Here is a 15174-nt window from a genome sequence, read left to right on the forward strand (position 1 = left end):
CGGAGAGCAAACTTTATCACTAATGACTGGACAAAGCGGCTTGAAATTTTCACACGATCTTCTTAGATATATTCGTCATGTAACGATCGATGGAGGACGATTTTATTAAAAAAAAAATCGGAAGAAGCCTTTTATCATCTGTTATATTTTTATGCATAAATACCTTGCCCACAGCCAGCACTCTTTTTCGGCGGTCCTTCTGGAGATCCGATACGGGAACAAGGCAATCCTTGATTAATTTATTACACTTGCAAGTGGACATAACTCCTTGGAGACTGAACACATTGGAGTGTATGAAAATAAAATGTAAAAATCTAATATTGCCCTCAATTTAACAATGTCACTCTGATTTCTAAAGAACGTTGACACACTTGTTTTAAAGTATTTGAAACATCGTTTTTAATATTATTAACGAGTAGCAAAAGAACACCCGAATTCGAAACTTTTAGATCTATCAGTTTGACTTAAAATACGAAAATGCTTCGGAAGAATACAATAAAAACTATAAAAATAATATATCTAAAACAAAATTATTCATAAAAAAGAATATGATTTACTGAGTCGCATATTTAGTCGAGTTAAAACTGTACACTATACATTTTAATGCCGGAAATTAAAGCAAATCACATGCGCGCGTTATATATTATGAGAGAGAAAAGGTTCTACACTTTATTTAGCATATTGCAATAGCAAATGAGATAGTTAATACATTTTAATTACCTTTTTTATACACAAAATTAGTAATTAATTAGTATGCTGTCTCACTAGTAAAACGACACTTTAAAACAATAACAATAAATTAAAGCGGAAAACCGAAAATCAACCCAAAGCTACGCGTTGCAAGCTTTAAACAACTCAAACCCTCGACTCAACACCACTGACAGCGCGAATAAGGGTATAAAACATGAACAAAATAAATCGTTTCTTTCCGCAATGTCACATTAAATGCAGCAACAACAAATGCAAAAACCTGAAAAGCTTAACTGAGAGGAAATTAAACACCATTGAAAGGCAGGGAAGAGCATGAAAAGAATAAAACTAAAAACAACACTGCAGTGAATTGAACTAGTTGTAGACTAAGCTATGAAACTCCTAGGAGGTAGCTGATATTTTAGCTATACAAACACGATGGATTTTTTACAGGTCGAACGGCTGACTGGTCAATTTAGAGTTTAATAGCACAAATACCTATATTTTCGGCTACTAGTTCAAATTGGACAATATAATTTGAATAAATTTTAAAATAAATTATAAAATTTTTTAACTATTGTATCAATAAGACTGGTTAAAAATTGTTACATAATCAGTGCTTTTCGGTCTACTTCATATTCTATGCAAAAATTCTAGTTAGAAACTAGTATTTTCGCTGACTTGCTTTGTTGTTATGCAGTAGGGAGAGGATAGAGGTTAAGCACAAACATGAAAGTGTGTATGTATGTATGTTTGTATATATATATGTTTGTATGTATATGTATTTTAATGTTGTATGTTGCCGGAATTATGCATGTATTCGCAAGAGGGATTATTCACAGTTAAGCTGCAGAGGTGATGGAAGCCCATGATCCGTGACGCGGCTGGGTGAACACGTCATTTCCAAACAAAACAAAACCAAACAAAAAGAAATTACAAATGAAAACAAAATACAATAAATAAAAGGCAGTAAAAAGAATATGAAAAGATAATTAAAAATAAAAAAGCAGGAAGAAACGCAACAATATAAATAAAAAAAAATTAACTCATAAATAAAAAAAAATTATTCATAAATAAAAATAATACAAAATAAAATAGTTCTAAAAATAGAAGTGTAACTCTCCATTCTACTGATACAAAGCGAAATTCAGCGAATTGAAACAAAAATCAAAATGTGGGGGCATTAAAGTGTAGATCATGCTGCTCACAAACCAAAACAAACCTGACAAATAAATATCTAAATAAAAGCATATGTGTGCCAATAAAGTTGAAGCGCTGGAGCGAAACGACCGAACGGACAGTGCTGGCAAAAAAACCGGTACCTATCGGCGAACATATGACAAATGCAGCTTTTGAAGTGTGCGGCAAATCGCCAAGCGGGCGTTTATGCCGGCATCAGAGAGAACAACAAAAACAATGATGAGATAAAAATAAAGCAGATAAATTATTTGTCTGTATGAAAATGCAAAATATATTTTTAAGCGCGAATTTGGCGTACGCGCAAGCTCGCAAACCCGCCACAGTTCAGCAAAAATTAATATTCATGATTATAATTAATAATAATTAATTGATTGAGACACATAAAAAATTGCATTTTAAAATTAACGTAATTTTTTCAAATATAAACCAGTTTATGCGTCGTAACTGCGGCAGGTAGAAGCCTTATTTGGGTAGCAGACTTTAAAATATTAAATAGAACAAAAAAAGTTCGGGTGTCATTTTAAAATTTCATTATACGTAATATATTTTTCAAATACCGTATTTTTATAGTTTTATTCCGCTATCATTTTTCAAATATAAAAAGGCATCAGATGGAATTCAGTTTATTGGAAGAAGGCGTGGTAACCGATGTACGTGTCATCAGGGTGTTAAGAAAATATTATATACCGAATTGAAATCGGTCTAGTAGTTCTTTAAAATATTTTTAAAAAGCCTAAAAAAATGTTAAAAATTTTAGTGATTTTCAACATATATTTTATTATCCGATTTCTTCCATATATAGAAATGCCTGAAGAAAACGAATTAGAGACATCAATAGTTGGTATTATTCGCCACGTTTTTCCAAAAAAACTGCGTCCAAATATGCCCCTCCCTAATGCGATCCTTTGTGCCAAATTTCACTTTAATATCTTTATTTATGGCGTAGTTATGACACTTTATAGGTTACAAGTTACTCAAGTTACAGCTTGCACGGACGGACGGACGGACGGACAGACGGACGGACAGGATCACTTTGGTATATATAACCCTATATCTGACTCTTTTAGTTTTAGGACTTACAAACAACCGTTATGTGAACAAAACTATAATACTCTCCTTAGCAACATTGTTGCGAGAGTATAAAAATATGTTAAAAATGTGTTTTATATATTTTTAAGATAAATTGAGGAATTAAGAATCAATGTTGGTTTTATTCGCGTTTAGAACCCACTGAATATCAAACAAAAACTGTTCAAGTTTAATATAGAGGTTTTTGAACTTCCGGGTGACTTTATACCGCATATATCGGTCAATATGTGAGTTTTTTTAATAAAATTGAGAGAGCGTTATTTTGTTATAACGGTGCACATTTGTACTTAGAAGGAATAAATTTGAACGAAACTCGCCCTATACCCCACATTTGTAACAAGCTTTATACTTATACTTGAAAATATGAAATGTTCGGTTGCACCAGAACTCAACCCTTTCTTACTTGTTATATCCTATTTTTTTTTGTTTCAATTAAAATTTTCCCCTGCTTCATCTCTCCATTCAATTTATTTGTTTTTATATAAAATTTTTAATTTTCATTTCATTATTCGTGACATTTGTTGCATCGATTTGCTAAGTGTGTCAAACGTGTTGCGGCCAAATTTGTCACGCTCGTCAAGAACCTTGTGTGCAATTGTAAAACGTAGAACGGGGAGTAATATTTATGTACCTACATATGTACATACATATGTATATTTAAATATTATATATATGAATGTATGTTCACATATTTAATTACAATTCTTTGCATGTTGTGATCGGCATCGCCTCTTTGTTGTTGTGCATCATTTATGGGCGCTTGAGTTTTACATTTAATAAATATGGAATTCAGCCATTAAATATAATTATTGTTCTTGATTTAAAACTTTACAAATTAGAAATTTTTATTTTTGTTTTTATAAAAAAACAGTAAATTTGATTATTTTTAAGCATTTAAATGATTTTAATTATTAAAATTTTATAAAAAAATATTATTCATAAAAAATTTCAAAATTAAATATTTAAGTGAATTTTTTTAATTTTCATTAAAAAAAAATTTTAATTTAAAAAAAAAAGTTCATTAAAAAAAAATTTTCATTTAAAAAAAATTCATTTAAAAAATTATCAATATTAATATTTGAAATGTAAATTATTTTCAAATAATCAAAAAAAAAAATCAAAATAACATAATACATACATATGTATTACAAAAAAAACTGAGTGAATAATGTTTATGCATTTATGTAATAGTTAATGGGAGAAATTAGAATTTTTATTAATTTTATTATTTATTTAAAAGTATACTTTTTTAATTTTTTTAGTATACATACATACATATGTATATGAATTTTTAATAAAAAATTCTACTTTCTCCCATTAACTAGTACATAAATTCATAACATTATAAATATAAATAAATGTTATTCGGTATTTATATTTAAAAAAATGTTGAATACATTAAAACCATATCTAAGTATTTATGTGCCAGCTAATGCAAGAAATTATAACAAATATAGAATTAATCAATTTTTAATGCGCTGAACAGCCAAACAATAAACAGATATTATTTAATATTATGAAATAGAATATTTAATCATAAACCATTGTTATCATAGGCATATAGAAACGTCGAAGCCGCCCATCTATTAAAATTATTTGCTTTTAATGAGATATGCGTACATACAAGTATGTATGTATGTGTATTTATTGATAATACGGCATATAACTAAATATATATAATATACATATCTAGCTAAATATACTATATAAATATAATATATAAATGTATATAATATACATACATATATACATACTTATATACATATGTGTGTGTGAGTTTTTGTTATTATCTTATAATGGTTGGCGTTTATCTTTTTTTTTGACTAAAATGAATTATGTCTTTTTATTCAACTAATATATTCTTCCATGAAATTGTTATTATCTGACATAGGGGACATAAAATTACCTTTTAGTTTTCATTTTCTCTTTCTTTTTTGCTACTTTCGTTTTCATTTACACACAAATGTTTCCAAATTTTAACACCTGACTTATATCACATGGGAGCAGAAAATAATATGTTTTGTGAGCTTCAAAACATTTTGAACGATAATAAAAGGCATTAAGATATACATATTTAAAAATAAAATATAAAATATAAAATACTAAAAAAAAAATAGCTTCACAATTGCAATAGAAATGGAAATTTCAAAACATTTTACCATAAGAATGCAAAAATTTGTATTACAAAAAATCGATTCATCAATTACTAACTTTTCAACGGCATAAAAACTATTGAGTCACTTGATAATAAGCACAAAACTCAACTTACTTTATTTAATCAGCAAATGCGACACGCTTAAATATGGCTAAATATGTATGTGTTTAATATGTCGATTTGTCGCTTCACACAACTTCCCTTTGATTGCTAATTAAGCTGCCTAATGCTTCCGGCTGTAAAGTTTACCAAAAGAAATAAATAAAAAATATAACGAAAAAACACATGTCTTTACATAGTGCTTAGCACTCATACTTTGTATACATGTATGTAAGTACGTATGTATGTATGTCTGCCTGTTACTAAAACTAAAATTAAGCACTTATTGACTTTGAAGTGAAACTTTCATTAAACTGCTACAGCTGATGTTAATGTGTTCAATTAGCAATATTTGTTCGATCGTTTGCGTACCGAATAACTAAACGGCCGACTGACAAGCACTCAACATGAAAAAAGGTCACAAGTGCCTCAATTGGCTCATTTAAAAGGGCTACAACTGTCGGCGCTGTGAGGTCAATGAAGTTGGTACGAAGCAGCGTCGCTTTTGCTCGTAAATAAATAAATGCTTATAACATATGTGTGTATGTATGTCAGTGGTCGAAGCGCTAAATAGAGAATGTAATTGAATGAAAGCATTGTTCATTAATTTCGGCTGCAAATTGTTATGGATCAATGTTTATTGCAAATAAGCCGCCCAAATGTAATTCGAAAGCTAGAAAATCTACAAAAAAATTAAACTATTTCTAGTAAAAAAATGTAATTAGAATGCTAGAAAATCTACAAAAATTAAACTGTTTTTAGTAAAAAAATGTAATTAGAATGCTAGAAAATCTACAAAAATTGAACTATTTTTAGTAAAAAAAAATTTCATTTTAAGAAGCCGTCTCTGAAACTAGAGGTCTAAGACAAATACAAGATCACTTATGAAAACAATCCCAGTTTTATTTTACACTTTTTTAGGTTATTCTTTATCAATTCATCGGATTATTGTCGCCTATAAGCAGAGAAGGTAGTAAAAAAAAGTACAGTAAATTCTGCGAAAAGGATGTATTTTAGAAAGAAACTCAAAGTCAGAGAAATAATAGACTAACACAAACAACTTTGTGGTTGCCAATTTCTATTTTGTGAGGGGGGTTTTAGTGACCAACAAGTGCCACATACCGTTGCTGTGACGACAGCTTTGTTGTTGCGGAAAGCATTTTCCACCACCTCACTCGCAAAACCAAAAAAAGCATAATTCTACGATTATTTTCATATTAGATATATAAACACTCCGCAGATAACATAGCCTCGAAATTAAGGTCTTTTAGACCAGGGTAGATAGTTTTTGAAAACAAAAAAAAATTACAATAGGCTGAAACTTATAGGAATCGAAAGATAAAACAACAAACATTAAGCGAAAAAATATTTACGGGCGATCTGAGGACGGTAAAAGGAAGGGCAGAGGTTGAATTTTTATGGGCTAAGAATGATTTATAGCGATTTCTGACAAAATTACCACTTCTATAGAAAAAAGTTATATGACAATGTTGTAAGCAATGAAAAAATCTATAACTTTTGTATAAAGACTTTTTTCACATAGCCTCAAAATTTATGTGAAAAACTCCCATAACCCAATTTTGGGTTTTTTTTTTTATATTGTACACATTTTTTTCACGAAAATTTGTGGAAACTTGCTTTCTAAAGTCTATAACCAACAATATTTTTTAAAATTTTCAATTTTCTCTAATATACCGACCTAATACCGAAAAATCCTAATTTTCAATAAAAAAAAGTCTCAAATCAAAATATACATTTTTATATTAATTCTCGAAAATTAACCGGTATTTACAAATGCTTTAACCTCAATATATAAACTGATTTTAATCAAATCATTGAAGCTTTAACACATTGTAATAATAAATTCAAAAATACAAAAAAAACACCAAAAAATAAAAATAAATATTGTATACATATGTATGTACTTTATGTATGTATATATTATATTGTATATAGAATCTCTTAAATCAACCATTAACGTTTCATACTTTCTGAGCTACAAAAAAAAAAACAGCAACAAAAATAATTCGCAAAATTTGTACCACTGAGGCATCCATTGACGCAGCAAAGCCATACTAATTCCAAATTTGTATATACATATGTACTGTATACATATACATATGTATACAGTACATATGTACATCTCTAAAATATTGCCCGAGATACTGAATGGAAAACGTAAAACTTAAAATAAAGTACAATTAAATTAAATATAAACACCCTATATACAAACATATGTATATAGTAATGCCATGAATATATGTATGTACTTAAAAATGTGTTCATAAATAATACAACTAATGTGGCTGGTATAAAAATAACAAAAACAATAGTTATGATCTATATGTATGAGTTTTAGTTCCATGGAACGCGCACAGCGTTGATTTTGTGATAATGATGCGTGAAACCTTGAAACTGGAATATTTAGTACAATGTTTGAAATTAGGTAATCGAAAAACAAAATAAGCAAAAGTAAAAAAACTCTAAAACAGTAGAGAGATAAAATGTAGATTTTTAATTTAAAGTATATTTAATGAATAAATTAATAGATAATTTAATTCATTTTTAAAATAGCTGGGCGAAGAATATTAGAGAAAAAAAGTAGAAAATATTGTTGCTGATAATTCGATAAAAGATAGAAGAAATATTTTTTTGCGAAAGCCAATAAAAATTATTAATCTTTAAGAAGAATCTTTAACACTAAGTGTGTCACAAAGCGGAAATAAATGTCGGAGACTCTATAAAGTATATGCTCTACATTTTGCACACGTCTTTTTCAGCTGATCGAACCACTATAGCGTATAGCTGTCATACAAACAGACCCATCAAAATCAAGTCCTTGTATGGATAACTTATTTATTTGATACAATATCTTCACGAATTTTACACAGATTATTGTCTAGGAGCAATGCTATACTCCCCAAACATATTTGTTCAGATCGGACCACTATAGCATATAGCTGCCATACAAACTGGCCGATGAAAATCAGAATAAAAGTATTTTTATATCCCTTTACGCTATAAAAAATAGACCTTTGGAAGATATTATAGCTTAACTGCAGCCATAGTTGATGTTCTTACTTGTTTTATTTTTATATGACAATCGCACCATTCCTTACTTTTCATTAACCTTTTGCTATTGGAATTCTACACAATTACACGCTTTAACCCAAAACCAAAATCTGTTACTTGTTCATAATATTAAGAAGCGTTAAGGCGAAGCAAATATGAATACATAAGCGCTTCAAAAATACACTTAAATATACATTTATTTCATATAATATGCTATATGTACATACATGTATGTATATACAACAACATAATTAACATATAAAGATACTTTTCTTTGTATGTAAGCAACTAGAATACCTGGAACAATTCACGGACACTGTCTAGCTGCCTTAACGACCTTGGCGTCACATCAGCCAGAACCCATAAAAACCAAAAGGCAACCAAAGTAGCAAAGCAGAACAAGGAAGTACAAAAAAACTGCCGCTAGCGATAAGAAATGTGTAAAGTAAAAAACAATATTACGGATAATAAGTTTCCTGCTGTAGGTTTGCACTAAATATAACTTCCCACTTACTAACATATAAAAGGAAACAACATGTATTACAGATATGTATGCACACAAGAGATTATGAGAAATACGATGACTCATAGAAATTATGTTGTAGGAAACCTTTTTCTGAAATGTTGTTCGTTAACGATTTTTCTAACTTATAAATCCAGCTTATCATTTTTTCTAAGAAAACTAGAAAATAGCAGTACGATAACAATACATGCAAACATATGATCTGAAAATGCATATACTTTTTCTATGGCTAAAATATTGATTTTTATTTTCCTTTTCCGCTGTTTATTATTCGTTTTCCGAACATGCATATACATATATAAGTATACATTTTCATATAGAAGTATGTAGCTTCATCGCCCCCTTTTGTTTAACATCACTTTATTGGCTCTTAGCCAGCATCTTTGCACTCTTTCTCATTCTTATTAAACTGATGGTCTTGTTATAATTTTGTCCATTCCGCATTGTGCGTCATTTTTCGTAAACATTTGCCAGTTTGACTAAATTAGAAAACGAAACATGCACTTCGCTTCTTCGCTTTCTCCCATTGTCGCCACAGATTTTATAGCTACAATAGCTTGCTGGCTAATAGGTGTTCTTCCCCATGCTTTTCTACAACTTTTTTGCTGTATTTTATGCGCCAAGTGTCACTTTTTAGCTATTTTGGTCATATGTCGATCACTTTCAAAATTTTTCACTGACGTTTTGGTATTTTTACCTTTTTTTCTTTTTTTGCGTACTGCTCTTACGCACATTTCCACCGTTTACGCTTTTTTTTTGTTATTATCATTTATGTATTTGAAGTATTTTACGGTATTTCGAGAATTTTTTATTCATACAGAGATATTTAATAGCTTGCTCCAAATTATTTGTTGTGGTCTGGGATTTAAAATGCAAATGTGTATTTGGCCTATCCGAGAGTTTACACTTTAGCAACAAAAATTACACAAAGCTATTCAAATGTTTACAATATTTCCTTGTTTTTTTTTTAACGAAATTTATAAGAGAATCAGGCAGGGTATATGTATGTATTTGGTTATGATAGAGCTTGAGAACTAATTTGCGGTTTAATTAATTGGAAATAAATTATTAAGTAAATAAATAACGAAATATATTAAACAATTTTTGAGACTATGCGTTGCCAAACTTTTTAGGTTATGTATTACTTGAGTTTGATCGACTAATTTGTACAATTACATACATATATATACTATATAAATCCGATTGTAGCGCAGTTTAGGTAACAATCTAAGCTAAATTTAGTGCAGAAATCTTGTCAACTAAGGGATTTTTTCATACAAGAACTTTATTTTTATCGGTCAATTTGTATGGCAGTCCATATTCTATACTGGTCTAATCAGAACATTTGTTTGTAGAAGGTAGCGGTGGCTTACATAGACAAAAATTTGAGCTTAATTACGTGAAGATATCTTGCCAAACAAATAAATTTTCCTTACAAGAACTTGATTTTCTCTAGTTAGTTCATAGGGCAGTTATATGCTATAATGGTCCGATATCAAGAATTCTGACAAACGAGCAGATTCTTGAAGAGGAAACGTGTCAAAATTTCAGATCGATATCTAAAAAATATAATCTAATTATATCCCACGTCACATTGCTGCCCGGCCACAAAATTTCACTTCAAACTTTTAACTATCGAATTTGTATTGTTCCAAATTACATTTACTATATAATCTTCATATTTTCACTCCATTCGCAATAACTTTAATTTCATTTATTACATGTACATACATACATATACTAATTTTTCTGCAAACTATTTTTGTTTACCTCGCGTTTTGCTTTTGCAGAATACCAACGAGTTCATTGCCCTCTCGATCGGCACGCTTCCTATGCTGACAATTAAAATATATTAAATGCATTACGAAAGATTCTACGATGTGTCTGTGTATAAATGTAGGTATGTATGCAATCAACTTTATCACCGCACCTAATGTCAAACGAAGTGGCCGGACGTGTAAACCGGCAGTCCAATCGGAATGAAAAGAAAAACAAAAGTGCAATGACAGTGTAGGTATGCACATATTTAAGCGAAAGTACATACGAGCACAAGAAAAATGTGACAACAATAACAAAATTGCAGGGTAGAGACCACAGACACACCCTTTCGCGAAGATGCAGCTCCGATGCAAAACGCATAGCAGGATGTGACAGCAAGTCATAATTTCATAACATAATATGGAGGTAAGTGCAAAATAGAAAAAAAAAATATAAGGAACGGAAAGCTTGGCGAGGAAATTGTGCAATCATAAATACATTAATGTGTACCTGTAAAAATGTATGTAATATGTGTATAGTTACTTACCAGCGCTGTGCTCTGCCGCACCACCTGCGAGACGGAGTCGCGCAGCTGTGCTGCCATACCGGCTTTGTTGCTGTTTAGGACGCGTGAGAATTTGCGTTCGCTCATCTTGGCCACAAATCAAAAGCGAAGGCCAAGTTTGAAATAACTCGTAGAAGAACACAATCCAACAAGAATTTATACCAGTTTATAAATTCTTATAAAAACAAGTTACACACAAACAAAATGAAAATACATGGAAAAAACTCAAGTTCTTGGCAGATGGAATACAAGTTGAAAGGAAGAACACAGATGATGGCAAACACTGACGCAAACACACGGTCGTTTATGCAGATATGTACGAATATGCGCCGAATGTCAGCACGGCCTCCAACGAGTTGGTGACTTTTCGTATGTTGTTTTTGCGTTGTCAAATGCAGGGATACGTATACAACGTAGAGTATGACGTAGCTTTTCACTTTTATTTTTATTTCAGTAGCATTAAATTTGCGAATACAAATCTATTTTTATATAGCGCCACTACTTCCTTTAATTTATTTGCACTTATGTATGTATATATATGAATATCGGAACACGTGTGTTTGTATAGATATTTTCTGACACTCGTAAGGGGTCTACTGTGAGAATGACGCCCGGTCACTTTTTTGTTACTTTTATTTTATAGAACCCGATGAGTAATCTCTCTGCTATTCCTGTGGGAGCCACACCGGCAAACCCATCACTTTAAAATAAACGCTTACTTTTAGTTTAGTAAACTCTTTTCACGATTATTTATTGATATCTACACTAGGGGCTCTGTACACATGGCTTGACATTTCGCGAAATTGTTGAAGGACAATGTAACCAGGCTGGAAAAAGCAAGCCACCCACTAGCTTCACTACATAGTTATATCACACACACACGCTCGCGTAAGGCGGCTTTTCCGTTGTTATACACAAAACACAATTGCTTTGCACCGCACAATTATAGAATTTGCGATTTTCGCGATTTCCAAAATAACTGCAAAATATTATTCCAATATATACAGAGACGTAAAGAATTCTATTCAGCACAAATTTTGCAGATGTAAATATTCTTAATATTTATTGCAAAGAACACAAAGTGAACCGCAATTTATTTCAATTGTAGCTAGCAACTCGTTGGCTTTAGCACATTTGTTTACAATTTTCGATTTTGTTTACTTTTTTACTCATCTTTCACATTTTGCATTGCAATTCAAATTCCAAACATTGATTCACCCACACACAAAAGTATATTTCAACAGACACAGCACAAAAAACTAATAAACTCGCACAAAATTTCTAATTTAACCGAATTGGTTGACGCGCGTTTTATGACTAAAAACCAATTCGCCGTCTAATCAGTGGTCAGAAAATTTCTTGTACGATATGAATGCAACACTGGGAACAGCTGTTTTTGAATGTGGAAGATAAGTACGGCAAAGATGCCAGAAGACACAGTCGCTTGCATGCATAGAATTCATTGCAAAATATAAATGATAAATTTGTATAATTCCTGAGGGTTTTTAATAAATATTAAAGTAAAATGTAATACAAATAATTCGCTTGTAAAGTTTCTAATTACGCTTCTGTCTAACTCTAGTAAGTTTGTTTGAAAAGAAAATATGTCGCGAATGAATGCCTGTGCGTATAAGCTTCTGCTGAAAACAACATTAAAATACATGCAATAATTGTCGAAAGATGTGTAGAACGATACATAAAGGCTATAAATTAACACTATTAAGTATTTTATGATTTTTTTTTGCTTTATTTACTGTCTGCTCTAACTGTGGGTAAGGCTATTGCATTATTATGATTAGCATTTATACAAATATGCTGAATTTATTTTTTTAAATTGTTGTCTGGTGGCAACACTATTAACTTAGATGCCACAACTAAGAACAAAAATTTTCCGCCGGATGTATTTTGGAGTAAATTTATTTTATTCCTGTATTTTAAACGTTTGAAGTGAGAAATTTACGAATTTAATCGAATATATATATTATTATCTTTATTCAAGATATCTGCAACATAAGTGCAAGTGCAAGGCAATTGTAACATTGGTGCAATGCAAAAGGCTGTAATGAAATTGAATTCGTATGTGCAGCGGCCATTTGCCGGTTCGGTTTCGTTTAATACGAGCGTGTGTGCGGTTACTACAGAAGGTTCGAGATACGTTATTGTTGTTCATACAAATAAAATATACGTTTGAAAGTGTTCTCGTCTTTAAAAAAATACTAAGTTCAAATTTTAGTGCACATTTAAGTGAAATTTTCCAAATTAAGCAAAATTAGCGCGATTTCCACTCGAGGTGAAAACAAACAGTAATTTTGAGTTGTCTCATCTATATTTTTCGGTTCTGGTTGACCTTGTAAGGTTAAACGGAAAATTTGCAGTATGAATATTGCATATTAAACGGATTTTTAACGGAATCATTGCGCGTAGAACAAAAAAAGGGAAGAATGTATTTTCCCAGAAATATGTAAAGCATAAAACATAACTGATTAATTGCGGCATATTAAAATTAATGTGAATAAAAATGTACCGAAAATAAAGTGTTGCTTAAGTTCTAATAAGTGTTTTTCGGTGTTGCTGCTGAAAATTGTGTAAGATTACAATAAAAAAGTAAATGGCAGATAAATTCGTGAACTTCGTTACTAAATGTAATTATTTATCGAGTGCGATTTTAAATATATTAATAGCTAATAATTAATATAGCTTTTAAAATATCGAAGCAGTGAAGTTTTGCAGTTTGTGAAGTTTCCCTAAAAATAAAGTTAACTTAAAAAATAATAATTATTAAAATGAATTACATATGTATGTAAGACGGCACTGCTCGTGTGCAAATCTAAGTAATTGAAAATCAAGAATCGAATATTTAAAACCAAAACCATGCCCAGAAGCAGTTCAAGGTAAGAAATTTAAACGATTAACTTATGAAATTATTAAATGTACTTTTATTTTGTTTATGTTAATTCATACGCGTATTACCCAAGCATGTACGCAGATAAACTAATTCCGACATGTTTTATCACAATACGTATGCGCCTAAAATTATGCCTTATATTTTATTTAAATTATATAGAAATCGTTTATATTTATATTTAAATTTTAAAACGTCTATTTTATTTTTTTAAGTAATTAATTGACAATATTTAGTTATTTTACTAATAAAAAATCGAGATTTTGCTAGTGTGAAGTGAGGCGCCGAAAATTATGCGTTGAAGACTAAAACTGGAACTGCATAAAGGCATCTTTGCAGTGGTATTAATAATACTTACGACTATAATAATGAGGATTATATTAATCAGCTACAGCGCTAAATACGTAAATTCAAACTAAATTGAATTACAAATTAATTATCATAAAATTTATGCATGTACGAACGTCTTATCTCTGCCGAAGCGCTTTTCCCTTGCATGGATCTGTTTTATAAATATTTTGCTTTTTGCGATCAATAAGCAATAGGCATTATAAAAGAGCAGCCACACCTAACTCAAAGCATGCATTTTGGCTACAACGATGAGTAAATATTATAGCTTGCGCTTTCAACTCCAAAAAGTGGTATCTACTTAAAAATCACACTCAAACATTTCGCTTTACCTGTGCAACTAAAGTGAAGAGAGCCTACGTGCGTGACATCAACTCCTAACAAATCCGCTCGGACAATCTACATTATGCCTAGCATCAGAGAACCTGTCAAATACACGCAGCTAACTACAATTTTTATATGTATGTGTGTGTGATTTTTGTGCATTTACGTACTTCGTCGTCGGCACATTTGTTTATATTCTTTTGTGTATCGCAATGTTTACCCATTTGCTAGCGTTGTTGTCGTCTAGCTCGAGACTTGTCGACTCAATGCCTCAATGTAAGGCAACATATACAAATTTTTGGTGCAAATACATGTATGTATTTCTGAAGTTGTGGCTGCCTCATATCCAAATTTTTCTGCACACAAAACTATTATATATTTTTTTCAATATTTTTGTAATTCCTTTTCGTGCTGAGCACCGACCCACTGAGTGGCCGACTTCAGCGCAC

At 30.7% G+C, this 15174-nt stretch overlaps 2 protein-coding genes across 9 annotated transcripts in view; one reads left to right on the forward strand and one right to left on the reverse strand.

The window, feature by feature from the left end:
* The window catches only part of LOC126752204 (dedicator of cytokinesis protein 9), a 70872-nt gene extending 58426 nt beyond the window's left edge, over positions 1-12446 (reverse strand). For all 4 annotated transcript variants that reach the window (XR_007665976.1, XR_007665975.1, XM_050462824.1 and 1 more), the window contains exon 1: positions 11134-12446. Coding sequence is in view for 2 of the 4 variants with exons in the window: in XM_050462824.1 (XP_050318781.1) it covers positions 11134-11238 (105 nt within the window). In the remaining 2 variants the exon portion in view is untranslated. The remainder of the gene's footprint in view (positions 1-11133) is intronic.
* LOC126752223 (uncharacterized) overlaps positions 10921-15174 on the forward strand; it is a 28438-nt gene continuing 24184 nt past the window's right edge. For 4 of the 5 annotated variants that reach the window (XM_050462872.1, XM_050462870.1, XM_050462871.1 and 1 more), the window contains exon 1: positions 13050-14042. In XM_050462872.1, the coding sequence (XP_050318829.1) occupies positions 14023-14042 (20 nt within the window). In that variant the 5' untranslated portion in view covers positions 13050-14022. Of the gene's footprint in view, positions 11013-13049; positions 14043-15174 lie in introns of those variants that run through there. The other variant, XM_050462875.1, reaches the window with a different exon arrangement.

The sequence above is a fragment of the Bactrocera neohumeralis genome, chromosome 3 (assembly GCF_024586455.1).
Source record: "Bactrocera neohumeralis isolate Rockhampton chromosome 3, APGP_CSIRO_Bneo_wtdbg2-racon-allhic-juicebox.fasta_v2, whole genome shotgun sequence".
Lineage (NCBI taxonomy): Eukaryota > Metazoa > Arthropoda > Insecta > Diptera > Tephritidae > Bactrocera > Bactrocera neohumeralis.